Genomic DNA, 27,780 nt, shown 5'->3' on the forward strand with positions numbered 1-27,780 from the left:
GTTGTCTGTATGGAGAATGCAAATTAATTCCTCTTTGTGTTTGCTTAATCCCATGAGGATGAAATTTCTGGCATGGAATTGGAGCTTTTGGGGATGTTTCAGAGTTCAAATTAAAATATGCCTGAATTCTTTTGTACGTCGTTCATCTGTGCGAATGCTGGAGACAATGACATCCAACAGACTCCTTTGAAGTAATGGCATCCCTCTGTGTTTTAATGCCAAAGCTGTATCTGGCTGCTGAAGACTCTGGAATTGCTAAAGTCGCAACCAATCTTGTTTTGAAAGGGGGAGTGACACCTGAATATCGATAGAGTGAAAATGGTGACAATGAAGGGGTATTTGCAGAACAGTGAGAAGTGCAGGAGCGTAGACAGTCTCTGTGCCCTCAGCCTTTCTGTGGAGGTTATTTGTCTACGAACTGTAAAGCACCAGAAGTGAAAGATTACTTGGGGTGAAAAATGCTTATGTTGGCCTGGTTAAAAGTAGAATTTTTCCCCAAAAGTATCATCTACACTGGTTGAATAAGAATGCTGTGTTGTATGCTAGAGGCAGGATGTTCTGTTCAAAGGAGCTGCCTTTTTTGGTTTTGTTTAAAGTAATCAGTTATGCTCAAATACTAGTTTTGGGGTTAATATGGGAAGATCTAAGCTATCTTGTGGTAGATATTGAGAATAAACGTCATCTGAGAAGTATCTTATCACTCTCAAAAAAGACATTCCATATTTTCCAACCTTGTCTTCCCTTTGCATATGACTGTTAAGAAAATAAGTGAATGTAGGATATTTAATGCTTGTTCCTCCTATAATTTTCAAGATAGTTCTTTACCAGAGGATGTTCTTTATCATTCTTTGTCTAATCATTAAAGTTCAAGATGACAGTTGTAGTTCAGGACCTTCTAGTAAACTCCAGCCTGTCATACTTTCATTTGCACCCATCCTTACTTTGAACCAAATGTCAATTATTTACTGCAGCCTAATTTCCCATATTGTGTGTCCTGATCTCTGAATGTGGCAGATGCTTTTCAGAATGAACAGCTTCAATGGTATTGCTTTAGATGATGATATCTTTGAGAAAAGCAACAAGAAAAAAAAAAAAGCCATTCTTCCTGCCCCAAAGTTGGGTCCTTTGTGTGATTCACTCAAAGATAACTGTCTTCGGAGTTTAGGTTTCTGTTGCAGTAGTCCCAATAAGGATGTGTAAGGCTTTCTTTCATGGGTGTCTTGTCAAGCACACTTAGTTAAGTTTATCCATGTCTTTGTACATGAAATAATACAAACATTACCTCCATGAAGCATTACCTTTATGAAACAGAGTTCCTCTTTTAAGAACCAGAAGAGTTGAAATAGATAATATGGTAGTATTAAATTTGGGAAAACCACAAACTAATACAGTTGAGCAAAATAATTCAAGTTGTATAGTAGGAATGTACTACTGGTATCAGAAGTGTTAGACACTTCAGACTGGTAATAACCCTGAAGGGATTATAATTTAAATAGATACTGGAGATGAAAACTGGGGGCTGAAATGTGGCAAAATACCCCAAACTGGGTAATGATGTTTATGATAGATCTTGTTAGTTCTGAGTCTGAATGAATACCTCTGGTGATGCTTATCTTCCTGGCTAAGTGAAATGTTGCAGGAGTCTTGGGGGAAATCTGTATTTTAGGAGTAACTTGAAATGGGATGACTGTGCTTTAAAAAAAAAAAAAAGTGGGATGTGCTTAACAGAATGTGTGAAGATACCAGTTGAAATGGAGTGCAACTTATAAAGAAGTAACACTGGAATTTGTGGGATACATTAGTCATTTATCCCGGTTACTGACTAAGCTGGTAATGTGCAATGTGTTATTGCAGGAAAGCAGTTTTATGGGACATCCAAGGAAGTACTCTGTGGAGTGAGAAGCTGGTTCTTTCTGTTGCTCTGTGGCAACATCTGGAAAAGGCTGTTCATTTTTATAGCCTGGAAGTTCACATTTGTGATGAACAAACAGATAAAATAAACAAGCGGAGAAAAAGGGTAGAGAGGAGATGGACTGACAAAAACAATAGGACAAGTAGGCATTTTTATCCTGTCAGAATAGCAATTACAGCTCTATGGGCTGTTGTTGGTCTGCAATTTACTGTATGCATTGAGGGAGAAGAGAATTTCTGATCTTTATAATTTAGAATCATGATGGTGATTAGCCACAGAAGAAATCAATACGTTTCATGTTCAAACTCAGTTTACCAACTTGATTATTACACCCCCTACTTGAGATGTATTTTGAAAGCCAATTGGAATATTCTGCTAGAGCACTGCTTGCTGCTTATTGTAGCAATGTGAGCTATATTGAGCATGGCACACTGGAGATCTCTGATCTACTGCCTTGTTTCATCCGAAATTTAATTCAAAGTACTGGCATTTTACTTCTACAGGCTTATGTTTTCTGGTTCAAATGTGACTTGCTTGGAACTGTATTTCTGCTCTTGTGTTAATCATGCATATTTACAGTGTTTTACAAGTACATTTACCATTCAAAGATCTTGCAAGTCAAGATAATTAAAAATGGCAACTTAATAGATGAGATTATAGAGTAACCATTAATGAAGAGGGCAAGATGATGATAATTCCTGTGCAGAATGTCTTTGAAAGCAGATGTACGTTCTCTTTGAAGTCCAAAGAGCAATGAGAGTAAAGGCTGTAAACAATGTGGGTAACAAGGTAAAGAAGCAAAGCACTGAAGTGATGGGAAGAGGTGGAGAAGCCAAGAAGTGACAGCTGAGACACAGACACAATCAAGATTGAGCGTTAGATCGAACTAAGATAATGGATTCCTTTAGATAACTTAATTCAGGATAGGGTTGGGGAATCTTGTTCAGGGAAGATACAAACTTCAGCGGTTGTTTTTATGATCATGATGAGGAGAGAAACAAGGTGGACAGTTTACTGCAAAGCTTACCTTCAAGTGTAAATTATTTGGAGCAATTATGATCATTTTGTGTCTGAATTTCTAAGGTGGTAGTTATTTAGGTGGAGTGATACAGGCAGTGAACAGTGGTAAAGGTTTACTTGAGTCTGGCGCTCTAGAATGGGTAGGCTGGTAGAAATCTGAGTTTAGTGATTGTGACCAAAAAAAAAAAGGTGGTGAAAACAGTTGCATCAAACTGGCAGACCCTATGGAGTAAAACACTCAATAATAAGACAATAGCGCTAGAGGGTCCCCAGGAGCTGCAGAAATGGGAGAACAATTGCTTGTCTTGTGGTTCCAATTAAAAACTTAGAAATTGAAGAGGACATTACAGATTTAAAACAATGGAAAACACAGCAAGCTGAATGTGCTATGGCGACCTGCTGAGGAAAAAGTGATTGGATTTTGATTGTCCTCCTGACTTGTGACATTTTTGGAAACAAAGGGATGCCAGAATGAGGATACAGGGACTGCGTGCTGTATTGAAGGATGCAGTGAGTTCGTAAGGAAATAGTGTTCTGTTTCACTTAAGCAAAGGAAGGATTTTAGTGAACAAGGTCAGCCTATTTTTTGAGAATTAGAAGAAGAAATAACTACATCTGCTTCAATGATACTTGCTAGTCATTAGAAACAGAAATCAGAATTAGAAAGGCCTGTATTGCACCAGTATGGCCTTTCATACCTGCAATATTTAAATTACTTAGAAAAATCTGCATGTGCTTTACAAAGTCCTTCCCTCCATACAGTTAAAGCCTGGCATAAGTCATCTTATTTGTATTTTTTGAGGCTGGAACTAAATCACAGGATCTCAATTTTTATTATATTTATTTATTTATTCAAAGTGCTTCAGGCTTGCCAGACCCTTTCACTTAAAATTGCATTACAGAATAGTTGAAACTTAAAAGTGTTAGTTGCTTGGAGCCAAGTTTCAAAGAGGGTTTGTGACTTCAAAGCTTTGTCATTCCTGACAATCTTTGTGGCACCACCATTGTAATACTGACTGCATCAGTAATTTTTTAAATTTGATACTTCAGCTATGGTATAGTTCTCACGACTTTCTTCTTCTGACTTTTGTTTTAAAGGATTTTTAAGCAACTATCTTAAAACTGTGGTGTATTTGACATGAAAAGGTGCTGTGCAGAAAGTTGGAAGTTGGATCTAAACATCACCTATGTAATAGCCCTGGGATGCTGCTTAGCCGTAACTAAGTCCTTATTTCATATCAAGCCTGCAGTACATTTTCCTAAAACCTTAACAAGCTTTGGGTTTTGTAGGCTTTTGTTTCTCTCTGCCATGAGCCGGAGGGATGTGGATGCTGTGAATCTGGGAGGGTTGCATGCTGGAGTTGTGGAATCGAGAGGAGTTCTCCAGCTTTTCAGACATGCCTCTGCGTGGGGAAGGGGGTCCTGCTGGTGCCTGGGGAGATGCAGTGCGGAGCAAGTATGTTATTCCAGTTAGGAAACAAGAGCATCTGGTGGGAAAGGACACTCATGTGACTAGTTAAATTCCTTTGGGAGGTTGATGAATTACAGGATAGTGTAACGTTAAGTGTGATGTGCCTAAATAATACCTCTGAACCTGCCCTTGAGCTAAGACTGTTCCAAGTAGAAGCTGGGCTATAGGGGTTACTAGCAGATAGAATGGCAGTGTAGGTTGAGAGTTTCTGTGCTTATACTTACAGATTAAAGGCTGGAACCTGGCTCCCTGCTCCTCTTTGGTCTGGTTTTGAAGTGGCACTCTGACGTACACAGCACTCTGTTCTTACTGTACAATTCTTGGTTCTCTCTGTCCCCAAAGAAGTATCTATTTCCCTTGCTTATTTTACTCAGAAAAATTTTTTAAGAGATGAAGCCCCTTCTGTTGATTCAGTTGGTTGTTTCATTTTGCTGAATTTCTTGTGGGTCTGTAGGTGAAGCTTGTGTGTTTGTGATATTACCTATGACTTTGAGGCATTTTTGTTAATTGATATTGAAGCAGGCTCAGTGGCTTTAGTTTGAATTAATTTTAAAATTGCTCTTTATCTGCTGCTTAAAAATCACACGTGCAGCATTTTGTTCTGTTGAATGTGGCTTGCTTTTGTTGTTTTGTTTTGTTTTTTTTTCTTAGTAGAAACAGTTTATTTAAAACACTCTGGTACACATATTTGTGAGGATTGTGGAAAACCATTAATATAAATTGAAAAGGAACGAGAAAGGTTTTGTTTTTTTCAAAATGGTGATCCAAGAGATACTAGTTGTGGAAGAGAACAGTCTGGATAATACTCCTGAAAATCGTTTTTTCAGTCAGAGCTGCATTGCCATTCTATGTAGACAGCAGATGGCAGCATTAGACAACGTGTGCTTTGTCCAGGTAGCCAGAAATCGAATGATTGCTCTTTGGGTTTCTTTTGTTCTACCCCTTTCCATTTTTTCTTTTATTTCTTTGTTATACAAAGTAACCAGGAGCTCCAAATTTGAACAAACTACAGGTTTCATCTTTCTCTGAAAAAATTAATTTGTGAAAGGATCTGTGTTTGTACATAGAGCAAAATGGAGTGAAAACGAAATTTCTTTGCAGGAGGGTGCAGAGTGAGGGGAGACACTGCTGTTTCAGTTGACTCAGGAGGTTCTGTCTCACCCCAAATCACATATATCTGTCCTTCCTCTACCTACTTACAGTACAAAATGTCATCTGGAAGAAAAGAAAAAATTAGTCATAGTGTAGAGGTAAAATTGTTGCCTGGAGAGTGTGCCTGCTGAGAGCCAGACGCAATTTGGAAACAGTAATAAGTTTCCCTTGATATGATTATTTTCACTCTGCTTTAAGGGGGAGAGAGGATGGAGAAGTGTTTGTTCCTAATGGGAATGCCCTTGAAAGAACAAGTAGGCACAATCAAGGGAAAAATATACATATTGTGCAGTTAAGATTGCAGTTCTTCTACAGACTAGAATAGATTCTAGTTAAATTAGAAAAGAGGTGGATTATGTGCCTAAATTCAGTGCAGCAGTACTAGCCCTGCAGCAAATGTCAGCATCTCAGCTGTGATGAGTGGTGTGTGGTGTTTGCAGCATGAGACTATTTTAGGGTGGTTAGTCAACGTCTTCATTAATGTAGTGGTAAATGCAAGACACTTGTACCAAATGTATACTATCCTTAGAATGCATTAAGCACCTTTTTTTTGATACTGCTTCTGATGACTAAGGCCGCGTCTTTTGTTTTGTTTTGTTTTTTTGGGGGAATAAAATGAAAAATGTACCTAAGTAACATTACCTACATTGGATGTTGAAAGTTGTCTTTTGGTTTTACTGTCTCCCCTGGCAGTACCCCATCCCTCCTGCCTTAAAGAAACTGAATAACATACTATTGTCCATTTGTGGTGGTCTATAAATAAGGTTGCTGCAAAATGTGAGAAAATTCTTTTGATGTCCTAAGTTGTGTAGTTATATATTTTTTTTTTAGCATGTAAAGAGTATTTGTGGTAGTTCCTTTAGGACTTTGGAAATGTATCAGGACCCAAGTGGTACAAAGTGGTAGGCTTTGAAAATGATTTAGAAGCTATGAAATACAATTTCTCCCTTCAAAGAAAGTCTGGGTAGATTTGAAGGGGGGTAAAACTGCAGGTGTGAATGGTCCTTCCCCAAGCCAGTGAAAGAAAACAAAAAAGTTCAGATAAATGCAGTGATTTTTAAGTCTTTATTACTTGTTCGCAATGTGAATTTCCAATGCTGTAGCTGTGACACTGTCAGTGTTGTACTGGGCCTGGTGGTAATGAATGTTGTAACATTTATCTTCGCTATTTTGTCACTTATTTTATACCTTTTTTATTTTAAATAATTCCTGATGAGAGAATCCTTGGTAAATCAGGGGTGTGTATTCCAAGTTGGCTATTGCGTTAGTACAAGTCTGATGTATTATTCAAGCAAATTGGTAATAAAAGATTTAAGCCTTTGTTTGTTAGCTGTAATGACTTCTAGCCACATTTCTAACTGTAGTTCACCCAATGATGTGCTGATCTGTCTTGTCCCATCCTCCAATATGTGGAAAGGTTTTCACATAAAAAAGAAGGAGGAGTATCTTCCCTGAGCTGCTAGGAAGGTGGCAGCAGTACAGCTGGAATCCGAAGGGCTTTGTACTGATTATTATAGTCCGAAAGAAAAGCAAGTTGTGGTTTTCAGATTTCTTTGAATTTGTGGCATGAGGCATTAGGTGGTTGTATACGATCCATTCTAGTCTTAATTAGCTGATGTAAGTAAATGTGCTTCTGCTTTGGATACCTGCTGCAAAAGTGCCAGCCTCCATACATCTTCTGTGGCGTGGTAGTGCGGAGTGCCCCATAACTTTCTTCCCACATGCCAGATCAGGACGTGGTGTCAACAGCTGATTCGGATCACACCATGTTTGGGACTGAAGTTGAGAAGTCTGTCCTGGAAAGCATTTATCTGTGTCTGCAGTGCATTTTATTTTAATTGTAGTTTGCCCAACTCTTGTTAGATGTGACTATATTTAGAGTTCTGTCATTGCCTGTATATGTTTCTGCAGGATTTTTGGCATTAGTACATTAAAAACCATGCGAGAACATATTATCAGTGTCAGTGTAATATCAGTGTAAGGCTGACCAAATTAGCACAGGTGCAACTGTGTATTGCCTCTGTATACTGGACTTTAAGAATATGATTTTTTGTTACATTTTCTTTCAATTTCAATACAGGCCACAAGAAACACAGAATAATTTTTAACAACTTTTTCAATGAAAGTAAATCCTTGGAAGTCAAGCTGTTCTTTTATGGGTTTTGTTCTGCATTTATGGCTTTACTGTTTGTGTATCTGTTATGTTGACTCTTACTAGGAAAGAAAAGATTACTGTTAGTCCTGTATTTGGGCTCAGACTCTTCAAAAAATGTGAGCATCTTTTTGCAAGAGTGGGGGATTTATGAAGAACTATGAGGAGAATTTCGTACTTCAGATAGCCAAAAAAATCTTTGTCATTTGAATGAGAATGTATAAATCTTCTGGGTTTGAGCATGATTTGATGAATTTGGCTTCTGGCTTGCGTGTTACATGAGAGAAGCTGCAAGGACTGACATACCATTGACATCAGAAAAGCTAGGCCAATTCATTTTAAAAAAAACCCTAAACCCCCAAATACTAATACTTTCCTGGTGCAGCAGTATACAGACTACCAGTGTCAATGAATATTGTTCTGCTAGTATATTTCTTATTTCATGCTTCATTTTCTCTTCTCCCAGAGCTAGAAGTGTCATAAAGTGTTTTGCATTATAAGTACTAGGGATATTGTGTAGAGACAGTATTTGCCATGTTCTAAGAAATAGAAGGTGCACAGTGAAATCTAAGAAATTGAATAGACAGTTCCACCTCTACCATTTCCCAAAAGAAATCGGCAAGAAGTAAATGTGTGGGTATTGGGAAGAAACTATATCTGTATGTTGATGCCGTTCCTCCCCCCACCCACCGCCCCCCCCTTTCATTTTCCCCATGCAACAAAACTGATAGATACACCTGCTCTAGATAGGTCCGTACATAGGCTTTGGATATTAGTGTTCACAGCAATTAATGATATTTAAGTTCAGCCTAGCTATCAAGAGTCAGGGAAAGGAAAAAATGCAGTGAGGTGGTGGCTCAGCTTCTCTCAAATGGGTTTTAATTGAGCTTTTTGTGATGAAAAGCTAATGCTATCTGTTTCCTAGAGATGACTAATTCTGTGTTCCAATTATAAACTGAGGAGATAGGACTATAGTCAGAGAAGCCTTACAAGAAAATATGGGAGCAGGCATTTTGTTGTTGACTAAATATTTTAAACACATTGAATTATGTTGGGGGGAGTAAACATGCTAACTATTTTTGTTACAGGTTATACACTTAAGGATAACAAATAGGAACACTATGGCTGTGCTAGACAAATATTTTTAACGGGGCTGTTTCCTGCTGTAGTTCTTGGAACAGGAAGTAAACATCTGTATCAGAGAGGATTTGCTATTACCACTGATAATTGCAATGATTCTTTTCTGTGAAAGCTACTTAACTTCAACAACATATTTAACTACATATTTTAACATATTTATATGGCATGCATACAAATAAGGTCTATTTTCAGTAGTATTCTATACATCTTTCCTGCATTGATCAGCTGTAATACATTCTGAGTACTTCTGTATATCATTGAAATGAAAGATTTTACTGCATCTTAAGAATGAATGTTTACGCTTCCAGCTTTTTTCAAGGTTTTTTTGATCTAGATATGGTGAGGTGGAGAAAAAGGATAGCCCCGGAGACCAACAATGTTCAAAATACCAGTGTCTGAAGATGTTGTCTCAGATTGGTAAGCTTATTCAAGCAGAACAAATGAGAACCAAAAATGCAGATTCCATCAATAAGTCTCCACTTCATGTCTCACTGAAGCAGGGAACATTAATAGATCTCATCATGTTACTCTCTCTGATTAGCTATATATGGAAAAAATGAGCCTTTCCTGCTGATGAGTTAGACGTATGTGCTTTAACAGTCACAAAGGAAATGTGAAGAAGTTGGGCAGGGTTTTCTAACCATTCCTATTGTTTATATTCTTATTTGACTACATTTAAGAAGGGTCATAATGTTTATTTGTGAATACCTCGTGCTTAGAGCTGGGGAATTTCTCTTCTCACAAGGGTTTCAGGGTAAGAAATGGTAATATTGGCAATAGTGTTCAATTTATTCTTATCCTCCAACCCGGAAATTTCTTACCTCCTAGAACACCACTTAAAAAGTGCGGGTTTTTTCCACCCTCCATTTTACAACCATGGAAACTGTGGCAAACAGACAGGCTTGAGATGGTCACACGAGAATGGATCTTGCTCAGCGTAGTGTAAATGGAAGCAACTCTGTTTGTGAAAAAGCAAAACACAAGAAAATCTTTGTATCACTTCCTACATGGCTGAGACTGTAGTGAGCTTCAAAGGTTTTGCATCTGAAGAAAGTGATGACATGAAGAAAATATTCAGTGTGGAAGATCATGTAGAGATGAAGAGAATTGGAAACGAAGTCAGCAAAGTAGTATTTCTAAAGAAAGCCTTGTATGAGAAACAAAATAGAAGATAAGTTGGAAACTATGTCTAGTATTAAAGGTTTTAGGAACAGAAGGCATGAAGGTGAGAGCTCAAGGGGGAACCAAAAGGAACTGTTAAGGCCATAAATATGTGATGATGGCTAGCAGGATATGAAGTAAAAGAGAAGCTGGATTTTGTAGGACTAGGGAGCACCTCAGGAATTTCTCCGTGAGGTACTGGGCATCACTGACAAGATGAGCCTATATCTAGCACTTGGGAAGTCAGAGGACATGTATTTATACTGGTGCCACTTCTGCTGTTACATTTAATATTTCTCTTAGGTGTGTGTACAAAGCCTTTTTGATTTGGTGCTGATTTCAGTAGAGGCTGCTTTGCTAAGTGAAACTCAGCATCATCAGTCTTGCTGTAAGAACCAAGCCTCACTAATAGATCTATTTCCAGCTCTTCTAGTTGTGAAGAAGGTAGTCCTTCCTCTCTCAATCAGTATGCTGCTGAGTTGCATGGCCTGTGGCTATGTAGACTGAAAAAATATTGAAGAAGTCTGAATTTCAGCATTCATCTTTGAGAGGTGACTAGGCTTCCTTGCTTCTGTCCATCCATTTCAACACCAGAACTTTCACTGAAAATAAAAACTTGTCTTAAACGTAATTCAGAGCCTAATAATAAAATATGTCATGTGGTTAACCTTTAATACAATGTAACATTTAAGGAATAGTTTGCATCTTTTGCTGGTAAATTACTACATAAATATTTAGATTAGGTGTGAATAGGAAAGTGGCATTATTTATGGATCCATATTTCTCTGGCATTTCAGATGCATGGTTGTTTTGCTCCTTAATAAATGCAGACATTAAAAGAACAAGCACACACAAAGTGCTAATTTTAAAGCTTTTCAGCTCAGGGGAGAAAAATCTCCATGTTTTCTTAGAACTGCTTGTCGTCTCCTGTTGCGCGATAGAGAGGAATCATTTAAAACACTTGCAGTTGCATTAAGCTCCTTTATTTCTGATACTTGTCATGGAGTGACATGTCTCCCCTGCTAGTGCAGATTGGTAGCAGAGCAGCCTGTCAGATCTGAAGATGTTTTGGCGCTGTCTGTTCCTTCTCACTTCAGAGGCAGATGTGTTATGGTACAGTTACTGCTTTAATTTTTGCCCCTATCTTTCTTCAGTTCTCTCTCACCTTAATCCTTGGAAGGGGAAGGCAAGAATGTATGAAACGTCTTGCTGGTGAAAACTGTCAAAAAAGGAATATGCGGGTTCCTTTTTCTTTTTTTTTTCTAGTTTAGCTAGAGATCAGACTGTTAGGGAGACTGACCACAAAGCTACTTTGCCAGTACAGGGCACAAGAGTTCAGAAAATGGTCCTGAAATAATAGCATTGAAGTTGTTGTGGACGTGATCTAAGACATGTGAATTCTCTTACTTGCCCTGCACAGACTTCTGTGAAGTTATGTAAATCACGTACCTTCTCTGTAGCTCCCCTTCCCCTTTATGAAATGTGAATTTCCTTGTAGAGTGAACGTACAAGGATGATGACAGCAAGTCCGTTGATACCTGTGAGCTATGAAGTGATGAAGGTTCCTCACTATTAGCACAGGAGTAAGTTTGCATTTGAGGTGGAAATGGTATGGGTGTTTCCTTGATCTGTTGAAATTAAGGAGAGATACTGAGGAGCTCTGCTGGAGTCTTGACTTCCAAGTTAATCCTGTACTTCGAAAGTTAATCATTTGGAGGCTATCACTCCTCCATGGTCTTCACAATGTTTAGCAATGAGAAGGCCTCACTGCATGTTCATGCTTTTGTGCCTGGGGCTTGGCAGAAGTATCACCAGACAGCTGTAGGGTCTTGTATTTCGGTTCACTGAACTGTTCGCTGAACAGTTTCCTGTCTTGTGTTTTGAACTTCTGTGAGGAAAGTAACTCTATTTATTTATTTATCTATTTATTTATTTTTACGATCTTCTTTTTGAAAGCCAGTCACTTGTAGTCTAGGGCCCTTGCAAAGTGTTCACATGAACTAATTTTCCTCTCCTACTTGTTGGCAAGAAACAGGCATTCCCATATAACTTGGTGTGCAGGTTACTTGATGACCTGATGGTCAGGAAAATACTCCTAATATCTCTGATTTTTATAGACCCCTGTTGTATAAAATCTTTTAATGTTGAATATTTTTCTCCATTTCCTTATCCTGTCTTTGGTTTGACAGCTCAGAAATATATTATAACCATGGGAATGTGTTTTACAAGAAGGCCTTTTCAGTACCTGACTTGACTAAGCTCTTCTAAGCATCCCTGGTGAGCCCTGCATAATCTGCAGACCCACTGGATCACAGATTTTTCTGGTTTTGTTTTTCTATGGAGAGTGACTGTATGCATGGAGGCATCTAACTGTGATTCTGACTGTATTGCATTAAGTAAAGAATTTGCCAAAGAACTATTTGCTTACTCAAATATTAATCCTGTGAGGGGAGGAGATCTGACGGTATAATTTTCTTGCTGCCAGTAACTGTCTTCATACAAACAATCTTTAGCTATTTTTTTTTTCTCATGAGCAGTTTTGAGTTTAGATTTTGGAATTCCTGTCTTCCGGAGTAATGGCCCTCCAGCATCGATATCGCCAAGGCTAACACCTACCAATGTTTCTCTAAGACCAATGGAGAATTATAGTGGGGAGAAAAAAGTCATCGCTATAGAGAAGAGGTTCTCTCTTTTCCCCACCAATACATTACACTTGCTTGGTTTCTACACATCCAGCTGGATATCTTGGCATGTTCCACACAAGAAGCAAAGAAGACCTCCGGAATTCCAGCTATTCTTCTGTAGTAATAAATGTGAGGATATAGGGATGAGATGAGTGTTTTTCTTGCAGGAGATAGCACTTCCAGAGCCTCATGAAACTTATTTTTACCTGAAGGCATGTAAAATTCCAAAAAGACAAAAGTAAATGTGAATGGGTCAGTGACACTCTGGGAATAGGCGTGTCCTGGCAAGACCCTTTTTCTGATGCAAAACTCATCAGCCAGAGTAAGCATCTTTGCCTCCAAGGACAGCAGAAAAATCCCAGGAGCTGTACATTTGGCTCCTGGAAGTTAAGTCTTTGCTATCGGTACTTCCCAGTAGAATCATTCCAGGTCATTTGTTTCCTTTCTCTTCAATAGATATTAACCATTTGATCTGGAAAGCTTTTTGTTGGCATAGGGTAGCTTCAGAAAGTCAAGTGTGAGGGAAGGGGAATTTTGTTAACATGCTTTCTAACAGTTTATGATTGGCAGCAATTCTCTTCAGTTGGTTGGAGAATAGATATCTTTGCTATACTTAGCAAGTTTTAATAAATTTAACTTGTCAGTTGTTGTATGATGAGAACGTAAAATGTCTGTACCGTGTCAAACAACAAAGTTGGCATTTTAATCCTGACACTGGCCACAAGCATGTGGCAAAATATAAGGATAGTATAAGCATGTATAGAATCGCAGAATGATAGGTTGTAAAACACCTCTAAGATCATCAGGTCCAACCGTCCGCCCAACACCACCACACCTGGTTACCATATCCCAAAGTGCCACATCTACACGGTTTTTTTAACACCTCCAGGGATGGTGACTCAACCATCTCCCTGGGCAGCCTGTTCCAATGCTTGATCTCTCTTTCAGTAAAGAAATTTTTCCTAATATACAATCTGAACCTCCCGTGACACAACTTCAGGCCATTGCCTCTTGTCCTATTGCTAGTTACTTGAGAGAGGAGACCAACACCCACCTCACTGCAGCCTCCTTTGAGGTAGTTGTAGAGAGTGATAAGATCTACCCTCAGCCTCCTCTTCCCCAGACTAAACAGCTCCAGCTCCCTCAGGAACTCCTCATAAGACTTGTTCTCCAGACCCCTCACCAGCCTCATTGCCCTTCTCTGGACACGCTCTGGCACCTCAGTGTCCTTCTTGTAGTGAGGGGCCCTAAACTGAAGACATTGCTGGAGGTGTGGCCTCACCAGTGCCGAGTACAGGGGCACGATCACCTCGCTGCTGCTGCTGGCCGCACTATTCCTGGTACAAACCAGAATGCTGTTGGCCTTCTTGGCCAGCTGGGCACACTGCTGGCTCATGTTCAGCCGCTGTCAACCAACACCCCAATACTTGCTCCCCAGATTCTCCCAATCAGGAACCTGATGAGGTTCAGCAAGGGCAAGTGCAGAGTCTTGCACCTGGGGAGGAACAGCCCCATGCATCAGTACAGGCTTGGGGCAGACCTGCTGGAAAGCAGCTCTGTGGAGAGGGACCTGGATGTCCTGGTGGATGACAGGTTGACCATGAGCCAGCAGTGTGCCCTGGCTGCCAAGAAAGCCAATGGGATCCTGGGGTGCATTAGGAGGAGTGTGGCCAGCAGGTCAAGGGAGGTTCTCCATCCCCTCTACACTGCCCTAGTGAGGCCCCATCTGGAGTACTGTGTCCAGTTCTGGGCTCCCCAGTTCAAGAAAGATGAGGAGCTACTGGACAGAATCCAGCGGAGGGCTACAAGGATGATGAGGGGACTGGAGCATCTCTGTTCGGAGGAAAGGCTGAGGGAGCTGGGCTTGTTCAGCCTGAAGAAGAGGAGGCTGAGAGGGGACCTAATAAATGCCTATAAATATCTGAAGGGTGGGTGTCAGGAGGATGGGGCCAGACTCTTTTCAGTAGTGCCCAGCAACAGGAGAAGGGGCAATGGGCACAAACTGAAGCACAGGAAGTTCTGCCTGAACATGAGGAAGAACTTCTTCCCTCTGAGGGTGACGGAGCCCTGGCACAGGCTGCCCAGGGAGGTTGTCGAGTCTCCTTCTCTGGAGATACTCAAACCCTGCCTGGAGAAGGTCCTGTGCAGCCTGCTGTAGGTGACCCTGCTTCGTCAGGGGGTTGGGCTAGATGATCCCCAGAGGTCCCTTCCAACCCCTACCATTCTGTGATTCTGTGAATCTCCAGAAAATTGTAATTAAAAAAACGCAGTCAGAATGTTTTTCTGTGTTTGATAGCATTGGGTGGATTTTTTTGTTGTTATGAATTTGTTTAGCTGAGTCCATGTAAACTTTACACTCTCCTGTGGAGAGGAGTTCTGCAGCTTAGGGGAACTCAGTGAAAAATCTCCTTTCTTTCTTTGTCTGGATCCTGGGGGGTAGGAATACAGAAGAGCTGGTAAAACACCTGAATCTGTTTGTTCAGTTGCTGGACAAATGCATATTCTCTGTCCTGAAATGCTTACAATAGAAACTTTCTGTCTTGCTGAATCCTGTATTTATGTGGCTCATAACAGTTCTCCTGTTTGTGCAAGAATAAGGGCCAACCTGGTCCCTTTGGTCTGCTGATAATGTAAAAATACATATTTTTCCCTATCTGTTTCCCTCCCCTTCGTATAATATTAAGGTACATTGTTCTGGTCTGTCCTGGTGTGTCTACAGACACAAATGTATTCAGTCTGGGAAAGTGTTGTACTGTTTGTACCATACAGCTTCCTTTTCTTCCCTGATGATCCAGATCTGAAGAATTTTAAAATACCTGATAATTTGAGGAGCTGTGATTCACTTTACCTGCTTCTAAATCTCAGATTGTCAGAAGAAATAATTTCATTATTCATTAGTTTGGGAAGGTAGATGTTTGCTATTTTACAATATGGGGATGTGTCACCTTTTGGTCTGGGTGTGAGGGAACCTAAGTCAAGAAATGAAATCCAGAGTGTTGGCAAAACAAATGATTTTTATTTTTAATTTCTCTCAGTTTTAAGAAGCCCTGTTTACTTTACATAGCCGTGTCTTCCATGTTGAGCTGTGAGGCTTCTTTTTGAGTACTGTTAATGCAAAAAGAGCCTACCAGCAGGAAGAGCAGCAGAACACACCCTGTTTCAGACAATACTATTTGAGACCGTAGTGCTGTAAATGATGTAGAAATGTGCATGTATTAATGAGGGGTATAATAGGTTTCAGTGAAAGTGGGAGATAAGTTGTGTTAATCTTGTATATTAAATAGTCCTACAATAATGAACCTTATAATGAGTCTGTTATTAAATCTATTCTTCACTGGCTTTAGTTCAGTGAAACCAGTGCTTTTCAGTTTGTCATGTTTAAGGCCAGTTTTTACAAGAAGGGACCAACTTTCTGAGGCCTTTGAAGTCATTCTGAAATATCTAACTAGAGATGTGTACAGTGTGTGATGGAAAAGATGATCGTTGTGGCACTCTGAGATGGAGTGATTTCTTTTATTGGATTTGGGGACACCTCCTTTAAAGTTAGTATTAGTACGCTTGTATGGAGTTGATTTGACCTCAGCTGCCCTTTAGGAAAACGAGCATTGCATTTCTCTCATCAGCAGCATGCAAACAGATTGTGTTCTAGCAAGGTTAGAACGACTGTCAAAATAGCAATAGTTTTAAAAGAAAAAAATGAATTATCTAGAATAATCTGTGATTTTTACATTCTGTGCTGTTCTAGCTATAACACTGAAGGCAGTTCCATAAGAAGGGCAAGATTTCCTGGCTCACTGGTATTTATTTTTTTGCTATTTTGGTCCAGCAACATTTACGGATTTTCATCTTGCCACTTGCACCATTTGCCGACAGTCAAATTAAAATCTACATGCTGCTGCCTAAGTATGTTCTAGTTTAAAAGCAGGGGGAAATAAAGTTGAAATAGCCAAGCCTGATGCTGTCTGTGCAAGATACAGAGAGGCAACCACGTGAGGAAGCAGCAAACAAAAGAATTCACCATCGCGGCCAGGTTTGCTTTCCAGTGTGGACCTGAACAAGGAATCTCATTCTGAGAGTGGTGGGAGCTTGGCTGAAGGAGAATCTGCTTTTCTCCATCAGCATTATTCCTGTTTGAGGGCTGTAAGGAGAAGGTTCAGTGAGAGACATCAAGTATATAAAATTAAGAGTGATGATTGATTGTTTCCTGTGAGGAAGCAACAAGACAGACACCACTGTGTATTCTCAGGTGATACCCATTCTGATCGTAATCGAGACCAAACCTGATTAGCTTCATTATAAAATGAGTTGATGTTTTGTGATCTTACATTCTCATTCCCTGCGAAGCAGACACCTTTTTGATTTACTATGCGTGTTCTTTAATTGAGATGGAGGTGCTGTAGCTCTGCTCTCAGTAAGTTCAGGTTTTGCATTCCATTTCTCTTTTGCCTCTTCATCCCCTTTCCTCCACGCATTTGACTCCGAGCTCACATTTATCCTGTTAAATAACTCCTCTTACTATGTCTAAACATTACAGGCTGAGCATCCTTTCTCAGATACTTCAGTTCCCATATAAGCTAAAAGCACCTTATCTCTCCTCGGGCTTCTGCCAGGAGCTCCGTTGTCAAATTAGAGTAGAGAACATGGCTGTTTTAATATCGAGTGGTACTGATATGACAAATGGCTTTGTGGAAACAGTAACGGTGGCTACTGTGAAAGATTTTTTAATTCTCACAAAGGCCCGCAACTGAAACAGCAAGTATTTCCAGTGATGGGTATTTTATGTAAAGCTGTGACTGCCTGCGTGGATGGAGGGGAGTGTAATGTGAGGAAGAAGGGTAGCAGGAGGATTGCACGGCGGATTTTCGTGTTTCAAAGTGATGTGTTGAATCCCTCTCTGTAACAAAATTAACCTCAAAATTCGACGAGCACTGTGTGCGAGTGTGGTTAGGAGCGCGGTAATATCCAGCAGGGTCACTAGGTGGAGCGACAGGTCCATTTTTCTTGTCGCAGGGGCTGACCAGTGCTTTTGTCGGCTTTGCAGATGCACATATGGTAGAATATTATCATTTTATGGTTACAATTATGAGCAATTTGATACAAAATGAAAGCTAAATTATGCAGTGTTCCTTTTATTTGTTTAATTTTGCACTCTAAATATGTAAAAGGAAAAAATAGCACTCTTTTTGTGTGGATGGTGATAGGTGCAATACCTTCTTTTGGCTTCATACTCTCACACAGCATAGGTTGAGATTATCTTCTGTCGTACACGATGAAATCTGTGATATTGTTCTCAGATGCTGGGACTTTTTTGCACAGAAATTGTATGTAGCTGAATCTCCAGGCTCTTTTTTCCACAGATAAGTATCATACATTTACCGACTGAGAGACAAATACACAAGTATCAAGTTCCTTAACAGTTTCCAATGGAAGAGGGCGGCTAGCTGTGCTGTCTAAGCAAATGCCAAAGGAAATCTTTAAATCCTGAAAGTTGCTATAGACGTTGGCAGAGCTCCGCTGAAAGGAGCAAGTATGTTCTGAACAAACTCTTTCTGCCAGTGCAGGAAAATCTCCTGTCGTTGCAGTTCTTAAGCCAAAACTAAAAAAAAATTTATAGCCCATGCCAGGACCAGTAGCTTGTTATGATGATCTGTGGGATCTGTATTTTGTGTATTCGGGTTCTTAGTTTTTCTGCCATTAAATTCCTTACGTTCATTGTGATGAAGAAGCCTGTTTTCACAGTGTATCTAGTAGCTTTTTGTGTGTTCTTCCCTCCTTTTCACTAGAAGTTGTTAGTGCAGCCAGGCTGCAGAATAAACCTTTGTTTTCTTTCGCCTTTGCTTATAAGTATTCTTTTGTTTGTATTAATGAAGATAAGGCTGGAAATGTGTTTTGTTCTTGGAATGGAAAGTGCAAGCTCTGTGATGGTGTTTGCATTTATTGATCCAGTCACATTTGCTGGCATGTGATGGCATGTGATATTTTTGTCCTTACCCACCTTTGAACCAGACAACATGGAAGATAAACTGTCCAGTTTGGTTGGCGTATCCTGTGGAAAGAATTTTCAGTACATAGGATCAAATGCAGTACCCTGAACAGCTTTTGCATTTTGAAGGTATGATAGAGACTTCTCTGAGTTCATGTGCTCTGTTGGGAATTAGTTTTAGGTTTAAATGCTTTCCCTGCTCTCTTTAAATCATAGTGGCTATCCTTTTGTCTAGCCAATTTTAGATGCACTGTATTTATATTGTGCATTTCAATATGTTTCAGTATCTTTAAAGTGAACTTGGGGAATGTCATCATCTGGGTAGATGATATAAAAGTAGGGCTGTCTATAAAAGAAATTAAAAAAAATTACAAGTACTAGGAATAGATCATACAGGCAAATTTAACCAGGGCAGGAAATCTTGTATCTTTTATTGCTTTTTTTTTTTTAGGATCAATGTTAACAGTTGCCCTACATGTGGTGTGAGTGGAGATGGAAAGATTATTTTTTGAAAACAACTCGGTCAACTGTTCAGGAAACTGCGTTTTTTATTTCTGTTCCCATCTGACATCAGTAAGTGCAGAGATTAGATTTGAATTTGATGTTTTACATATGCTTCCTGAAAGCTCCAAAGTACTGCCCTGGCTTTGTCCCTAACTTTTTTCTTAACTCTGTAGCTTTTCTTTGGGTAGGTAACCATAACTTAACTAATTCATATGCGCCATATGCAGTCGTGGCTCACTTCAAAGTGTAATCAAGTCATGAACTAATTAAAATACCATATTCCCAAAGAATGTAAATTTAATTTCCCTTCAAACAGAATGGGAATGTATTAAGTAATTCCTTTGTATGAGTGCTGTGGCATTCAACAACATAATGCTGATGCTTCAAATGGAAGTGAAGTTCTTAAATTTTGTGCACCTTGTGACCTTTTTCCCCTATGCATCTTCCCTTTTTATTCTTGCATCTTGAGTTAATTTACTGGCTGGATAACAACATTAAAATATTCAAGTGTAAATTAAAATGTAACTGTTGGGCTTCAGATTGGAGATCACTCTATCTTATTGTATGTGACTTGCTTCTTTATAGTGTTTTCAGAAATGTGCTTCCTGAGGATTTTGGATCAGAAAGAGATTGTGTTTTGAATTGAAGTCTCATAAGGCTCAGTCCTGCACTAGATGATTTCTTTAATACGTTGAAAAGTGGATGTGCAGAAAGTTCCCTACAGGTTCTTAGCATCACTGTGCCAAGGAGTCCACATAAACTCAGTTATATAAGAATGAGCGAAGTGAAGTTGTTCATAAAACATTTTATTACCTTCAGTCGTTGCAGCATGTTCAGAGTTTAGATAATAAACCTTCATAGAAGTTACTAGTCTTTACCCTTTCACAGAACAATGATTCACATAGGTTCAAGCCACTTATTTTATTTCTCTTAATTTTAAAGGGAGAAGAAACCTGTTAAGGTTAACTTTGATCTCTGCCTGGATAGTTTGATTTCCAAAATGAGGTCCTGTTGTTGCTTTTCTGAGATGAGATTGTCGAAGTGCAGGACTGTATATATATTAAACACAAGTTGTATTTTAAAATTAAATGTGGGTCAGCTTCCAGTGAAGTATGTAATTGTTTAATGCTAAAGGAAAGAGCTTAGAATATCTTAGTTTATATTTTAAAGTGTTCCTTTTAGATGTTAATTCATTAATACTAGCAGTTTATTTTTATTCATATGACTTTTCATATGTAAGTAGTTGAAGCTGCATTATTTTAATCCTTTCTTTGGTTAGGAAGAAGAGAGCCTGCAGGTGGAAATCAGAATGGCATACATATTACTTCTTTCCCAAAAGGCATGGTATCTTTCTCCTATTGATATGCAAAATATTGAGGTAGAAGATAAACCTTGTTGCCTCATGTCAAAATACTGAAAAATATATGCTTGGGTGACACATGGAAAAATATGGGCCCACTTCAAACTGAGCATGCTTGTAGTGGTTTGCCACGAGGCTGTTGTGGGCCTTTGGAGCTCTGCGGTCTCTGCAAATTCTGTTCCCTTGTATTATGAGCATTTAAAAGTAGCTTGAGCCTTAGTTGTAGATACAGATAGATATGTAGATGCTCTTCTTTGGAGACAAAGCAATGGTGGGTCTTAGCCTTTGCTTGAGTTTGGCGAAATGCCTTCTTACTCTTGCAGCAGCATTTTAAGGTATTTGTGGGCTGCTGAGTGTGCAGTGGGATGCCATAGCAGTATAAGGTGCCAAAGTTATAGATGCAGAGGTGTGTCTGTTAACCACTGTGAGCCTGCTTTGACATTGTTCAAGTTGCCAGACAGTCCAGCTGCATTCTGGAAATGGTGTAGTGTTGGTGTTGCAGCTAAGTGGAAGAAAACCCCACAAAGCCATCAAAGCCAGGTAAATTCGATCAGGCAGGAAATGGTGATGCTGTGTACTGTGGCTGTGCACGACTTCTTGAATAGCTCTGGTATACACACACCTAGTTGGAGGGCAGGAGGACAAGCTCAGGTCTGCCTTCAACTTATCTGAATAGATTTTTCTTTGAAGAATGAGGACCTCTCCTTCAGTGCCCAGCCTAGTGTCAGTGGTTCTTCCTCAGTGTCTCCTTCTCAGTCTATTTTTTTCACAGCTTTTGTCTTGAAAGGACCACCTGAGGCAGTGAAGAGAGGTCAGTCTTTGCTAAAACTGCCAATGTGATGATAACTAGTCAGCTTTTTGAATGCACGTCCTTAAGCAGGGATTAACAAAAGTGATTTAGAGCTAGTAGAACCTGGCTGAGTATGACAAAAAGCTTTCTTCATCATGTGCTGAAATCATATCCCTGAAGGTTTCTTGTATCTCTACCACAAAGTGTAAGTTATTGCTGTCTTATTTAAATTTAAATCTAATTTATATCTGTTGACTTTATCCTTCATTTGCTGGCTTTATTCATCTTTGCATATCTCTGTAATAGCTCTGAGCTGCTAGAGAATCTCCCACTGGATATAGACCCTGGTGGGACATTTAGCTTTTGTGTTCTCTTCTGGACGTGGATCAGAGTATGCAGCCTTGAATGAAAGGACAGTCCAAGTTGGAGCTACAGTCAGGGACTATAGGAATCAGTTATCCCTAGGCGTCTTGTTTGATGTTTGGGAACTCTATTAGGGCTTGCCTGCATGGGTGAAGGCAGGCTAAGATGCAATCTGAGCTCATCAGGTGCAGGTCTGTTAGTGCTGTGCCTGAGCTGTGCTGACTTACCCTACAGATGCAAGACTTGTGTCCTGGAGCTGGCTTGTGGAGTCTGGGGCTGCTTCTGTGTGCACAGGCATGCCTGAAGACTCCCTGTGCCATGGTCTTTCCAGGTGAAAAGGGAACACTAGAGCTTAATGCCTGTCCAAACAATGCTTGTGACAAGCCGTTGAGGGAAGAAGTCATGAGGTGAAGAGTTCTCACAAGCACTCTGAAAATATGGAATGGCTTTTGTTATTACGTTGATTGCCAAAAAAATGCTCATTAGTAGTGTTCCCTTCCCTTGCTATAAGCTTCTAAAAAACTTTTTTCCAGCCCCAGATTCCCGTGATTGGAGGCTGCTTCAATTTTTTTTTTTCTTTAAAATAAAATGAGGTAAAACTGAACGTTTCTTCTTGAATGGTATAGGCTAAAACCCCCTTCTTTCTAAAGAGAAGGCCCTCTACCTTTTTTTTTTTTCCTCTGACAAGAAGTGATTTAAGAAAGGCAGAACTTCAGCAAATAAGCCTCATGGAGTAACCTGGTGTTGGCTTCATTTGAAAACCTCGACTGTAGATGAAGAGACCAGTGGGTGTTTGAACTGCTGTAGCGTGAACACTGCTCACAGATAGATGTGGAGGCTGATGTGTAGAATTCAAAAGCTTTCTAGGAAAGTTTTTGAATGCTCGAAACCAAAACACTTCAGACTTCAAGTTAGGCTTCACTTACAGTCAAAGAGACAGTGGAAACGGTGTACTGGGAACAGTGCAGCAGGTCAGTAGGTATGCTAGAAATTGGCACTTTTTCTCCCACATCTTCTCCCCCCTTCCCCGCCCCCCCTCCTAGTTTCTAGGGAAGCAAGGAACTGTAGCTGTTTGTCCTACTTCAGCTTGTGAGAGGGCTTAAAAGTATTTCATCAATGAGTAAGCTGGGAGTAGCTGGTGTAGTCATAGAGTACACTTAAAGCCTGAGGTTTAAGAGTGGAACTGGAGAAGGAGTAGGGCTGAGACTTTGCAAGGTGGATGGACACCAGCAGACAGGTCGCTGCTGCTGGAAGAGGTCTTCCCCTCTGCCAGCTGCCTAGTCCCTCTGCTCACTCTGTGCTAGCTCTTGTGGTTCAATGACCCTTTGCCTCGCTGGGTCCATTTGCTGAGCCCTTGGAGTGAGTGAGAGGTTGGGGAGGGAGAGCTGCAGAGCTGGTGCGAATGGAGGGAGTGAGACTGAGGGCTGAGTGGGAGTGTGTCTCTGGCAGCAGTTGAGCTTAGTTTGGCTGTGCCTTCTCATAAAGCTTCACCCCTGGGAAAAGCTCTTTGTTCCCTGCCTAATGTCCCTCTCCCTGGAAATCTGTTCCTGGCTTCTGTAAGCGTGCCACTGCTGCATGCTCGCAGTCCCTCTTCTCAAGGCCAACTCTGTCTCCACTGAGGTTATTATCTCTTAAGAGCCATAAATGAACTCTTAATTCTGTGACTTACATTCAGTGATGAAATTAACCAATTTATTCAATGAAATATATCGTACTTGCAGTATGACATGTAAATGTGGCTGTTGAAATCTTAAACTTTGCATTTCTGATTTTGATGTTTTTTATGTCATTCCCCCTCCCCCCCATGTACAACCTTAATAATTTACTAACAAACTGCATAAAATGCATTGCTTGGATACATTCAAATGTCTATTTCTTGGACATAAAACTACCGTTCAGTGAAATGCCAAGTACCACTTCTCTCACGTAACTAACATCTTGTAAATGCAATATTTGTGCTCCTGAACACATGAAGAAGTATCTCATGTGAACATTTAGGCACATCACTTCTTCTGTGGAATGCAAATCTGTAGGACTTGTTGTCATATGGGTTTTATTCACCTTTGTACCTTTTTTTAAAGCAGATTATGAAAATATTTATCATTACCTATGTATTTGTCTAGAGACTGTATTGCCACAATGCATGTGTGCCCTTGTTATACCTGAATGACTTAAATATTTTTGTGGCACTGTTATGTATTGCCTGGCTAATTTGTAAGGGAAAAAAAGAGATAATCTTGCTGCTTTTAGCAAAAATTTAATCGAACAGAAGAGTAAGGTCTAATATTAAGGCTTTTTTTTCTTTAAGAACATATTCTGCAGTAAATGTACCAGCACGTTATGGAGAATTATCGTACTTAGAGCTGTTCTGCATGTGTCTTAAACAAATGAGCTTTTTTTTTTTTTCCTATTTGAAGCTTCATGTTTACTTAGTAAGCAAAGCAGGGCTTTGGACTGTTAGACTATGGAGGCTGTAACAATATATTACTAAATGTAGAGTGATTGTGTGAATGAACAAGGTTTTAATCTCGTGATACAGGAAGCTTTAACAGTTACAGTGCTGACCGAATCTTAGAAGAATTTCAGGGATATCTCGACTGCCATTCAAGCTCGTGTTAACTATTGCCCTTCCCACTTATGATCGCATAACTGACCCTTGGACAATCAGGATTTGCTGACATGCTTTCCTAATGTTAATTTTGCATTTTAAGCTCTATTGTAAAAAAATTTGTCAGCTGCAAGCAAGAAGTGGTGGCATCATGTGCACAACAAGGGCTGTGCAGTCTGTAAAACATAATCTGGGCATCTCTTTTTTGGTACCTTGCACCATGTATGTGCTAAGTTTGGGAGTGAGGGAAATCTTGCCTAGCTTTCCAGCAGGACTGATGTTAACACTGTGGTGAGAGTGAGGGTAGGTGCACAGCCATCAGTTGTGTGCCCCAAGGCCATTTAGTGTACTCATTCCTTGTGCCAGCAGTGTGCTAGCTGGAAGGAGAAGAGGGTAATATCTGTTTTGTGGGGAAGGGGTTGCTGGAAGCAAAGTAAATTAAGGGGGCTGTAAAAAATTGATAAAGATAGGACTGTCTGTTTTTATATTCTGCCACATAACATGGGTTTAAATGAATTTCCCTATAATTTGTCTTCAAATACCAACATTTAACTCTTAGGCTGTATAAATGAACTGGCTTTTTCTAGAGTAAAATTCATGCCCTGCGTCCAGGCTAATATGTTCACCTACTATAAACATTACTGCTATGGTTACAACCGGAATAAAAAATTCCTTTTATATACATCATAGCTGGCAGAGACTCCTGAGACCAACACAAATCACTTCAGCCTTTTGGTGCTCTCTGACGAAATGAACTGAAATGTAAAACAGCTCAGGCTTCGGGCAGGCTGGCTCTGGAAAGCAATTAGTTTGTTTAGACCATTGTTTGTACCCTCCCATAATTCCAGGTGCAGAGCAAAGGTGTTCTGGGAGCTCTCCTGGCTGATTTAAACATTGGGGTTTAATAACCTCTTGTTCCTTCCTAAAATGTTTTTCTTATTCTCTGTGTAGCCTTTTATTTAAAGCAAGGAACAACAAGCAAACACAAAACCCTGGCAAGCCCGTCCCCTTCCCCCCCCCCCCCCCAAGAAAAGAAGAAGAACAACTAAAAACCTCAGGGTCATAACAGGGAATAACAAAGCAGTGAGTTATTTATGCAGCCATGATTGGCAAAAATGATTGCAACATGAATTTGCCCAGAAGCAATGATTAGATCATAAAAATGTTAAGGAAATCTGTAACTCAACACCATTTTATAGATTGAAGAAGTTTTTGTTCCCTACCTTAATTGCGGTGACTTGTTATTAAAGTATTTATTCAGAGTAATCTCTTTGGACAGCGAGCCCTTATCCTATCTGCATGCATAATTAAAAGTGAGGGGGGAGAGAGGGAAGCATAAATGGTTTACCATGCTACATGAGCAAGGGAGGGAATTACACAATGACAGGTGAAGAGCAGATTTATCTCCTGTTGGAATTTCAATGCTGCCAGCAAGGCAGGGACACTGTTGCTTGCTAATATCCTTGCAACACCACAGTTGCTGCTTCTCCAGATTACTGTCCAAAAACCATTGCTGGTCTCTAAAAGGCCTGTAGCGCTGCATCTGTAGTTCTGGGCTTTGAAGCATTTGGTGCTTAAGGAAAAAGATTGGATTTGGGTATGTGGGCTTGTGAATCTGTGCCTGTGCTTAAAAATGGACTATTTACTTACTTGGCTGGCTATTTATTTATTTATAAATAAACATTGGTAGTGTCTGGCTTTGCTGAATACAAATCAGAGGGTTGTAATTGTTCCATCTGAAACAATGTCATCACCTGCCTCCTGCTGCTGTCCCTTTTCCAATGATAAAAGAATTTGGTGCAATTCTTTTTTCACTCTCTGAGTAGAAAGAAGGTTGTACTTGAACATTCATCTCTAGGCAGATTTGTCATCATTAGGCAGTACTCAAACACACAGTATCTGTTTTTAAACTGAACTGTTATGGATCTAAATCAGAATTACACAGAGTAAGTTGGTATATATTTGACTCTAACTATTTGCTAAAGAGTATTTTTCCCTTAACTTCTGATGTCTCACCTCTGCAGCAGCAGTACAGAGAATGTCAGGAACTTTTGAGCCTTTATCAGAAGTATCTAGCTGAGCAGCAGGAAAAACTATCTCTCTCCCTTTCTGAACTCAGTGCTGCCAAGGAAAAAGAGCAGAAGGTAAGGTCTTTTTTTCCCCGTCTCCTTTTTTAATGACATCTTCGAAACATTTTTTCTCTTTTACTAGAACTGTAACAATAAGTGTGTTGTCTTGCATTACATAGTGTCATACAGTTTTGTGATTGCCTTCTCATGAGTCCTTCCCTTAATATGTGGATTGCAGGAAAACAAGCCCCCCCCCCCCAAGTTTTGGGTTAATAAAATGGATGAAGTTAATTGACCTTGTTGTAATGGAGTAGAAATCATAAGAATCATAGGAATCATAATGTCTTTGCTAAGCAAAAAGTTAAGATGCTCTTCTGTTTTCTGTCCTGTTTCTTAAAGAGTAAAATAATTGCAGTCACTATAGATACAGCCTGTCAAATTTTCATTGTGGCTTTTGATGATTGAAAAGGACATTGCAGATGATCTATTTGGTCAATAAGAGCTTTCTCAAGTCTGTAAGGCAGCCCATCTAATTTGAGCTGTTTATAGAAGACCTATAATTACATACACAGTTTAAAAACAGAAAATGTTGACTAGAGATACGTGTTAAATTAAGTGGTAAAATGTTTGTCAGATGTATGTGCCCAAAGCCTTGAAAACATGTTTGCTTGAGATTTTTTTCTGATAGCTAGGTACTTGTTTTGCATCCCCACTGATAGCAGATTATACCTTGGAAATGAAGGCTACTTATACAAGTGCTCTGTCTGATGTTCTTACCTGCTGTTCTTTTTCAGTAGCTTCCGTCTGCAAATCTCTTGAGTCTATCCTGTGTAAGACTATGTCTTTTCTATAGGTTGGGCCCTTGATGCTTTCTTTGGCTGGAAGAGTGTGAAAGGCTTATAACAGGGCTAGAAGTAAAGTCATCAGCACAGAGTATCCAGAAGGTGGCCTGATTCTGGCCTCTCAGCGGTGCCCTACTATGAAATTACACAAACAGATCCTACTTCTCAGGAGCCTGTGAAGGAAGGATTCATTTTTAATTCTGTTCTGGAAGCAGGCAGCAGTACTCTGACTTCATCAGCATCAGAATTTTTCTTTTATCCAGATGATGGGGTTTATTTTGTAAAATATGTTGTTGGACATTGAGCTGTCTGTCAGACTTTTAGCCTTTATAAGCATTTTATTTCCATTCTTTTGTATTTTTATCTGCCATCCACTTTGTGATGGCATTGAGTTCAGAACAAGAACCTTTTTCTCTGAGAACAGGTGGTGCCAGTCTTCTTGCCCGTGATACGCAGCTTGCTGGGGATCTTTGTGGAGAACAGTGCAGAGGAGTGCATGTAGTCCAACAGCACTGTGGCAGCCATGTTTGGGATGCTGCCAATACCTCTCAGGATATGCCGTGTTTAAC

At 39.8% G+C, this 27,780-nt stretch overlaps 1 protein-coding gene across 1 annotated transcript in view; it reads left to right on the forward strand.

Moving 5' to 3' along the window:
• KIAA1328 (KIAA1328 ortholog) overlaps positions 1-27,780 on the forward strand; it is a 184,944-nt gene that overhangs the window by 47,986 nt on the left and 109,178 nt on the right. Inside the window, exon 6 of the mRNA XM_075411536.1 lies at positions 26,317-26,444. Coding sequence (XP_075267651.1) covers positions 26,317-26,444 — 128 coding nt within the window. The remainder of the gene's footprint in view (positions 1-26,316; positions 26,445-27,780) is intronic.

This window comes from Opisthocomus hoazin, chromosome Z (genome assembly GCF_030867145.1).
Source record: "Opisthocomus hoazin isolate bOpiHoa1 chromosome Z, bOpiHoa1.hap1, whole genome shotgun sequence".
In the NCBI taxonomy this organism is placed as follows: Eukaryota; Metazoa; Chordata; class Aves; order Opisthocomiformes; family Opisthocomidae; genus Opisthocomus; species Opisthocomus hoazin.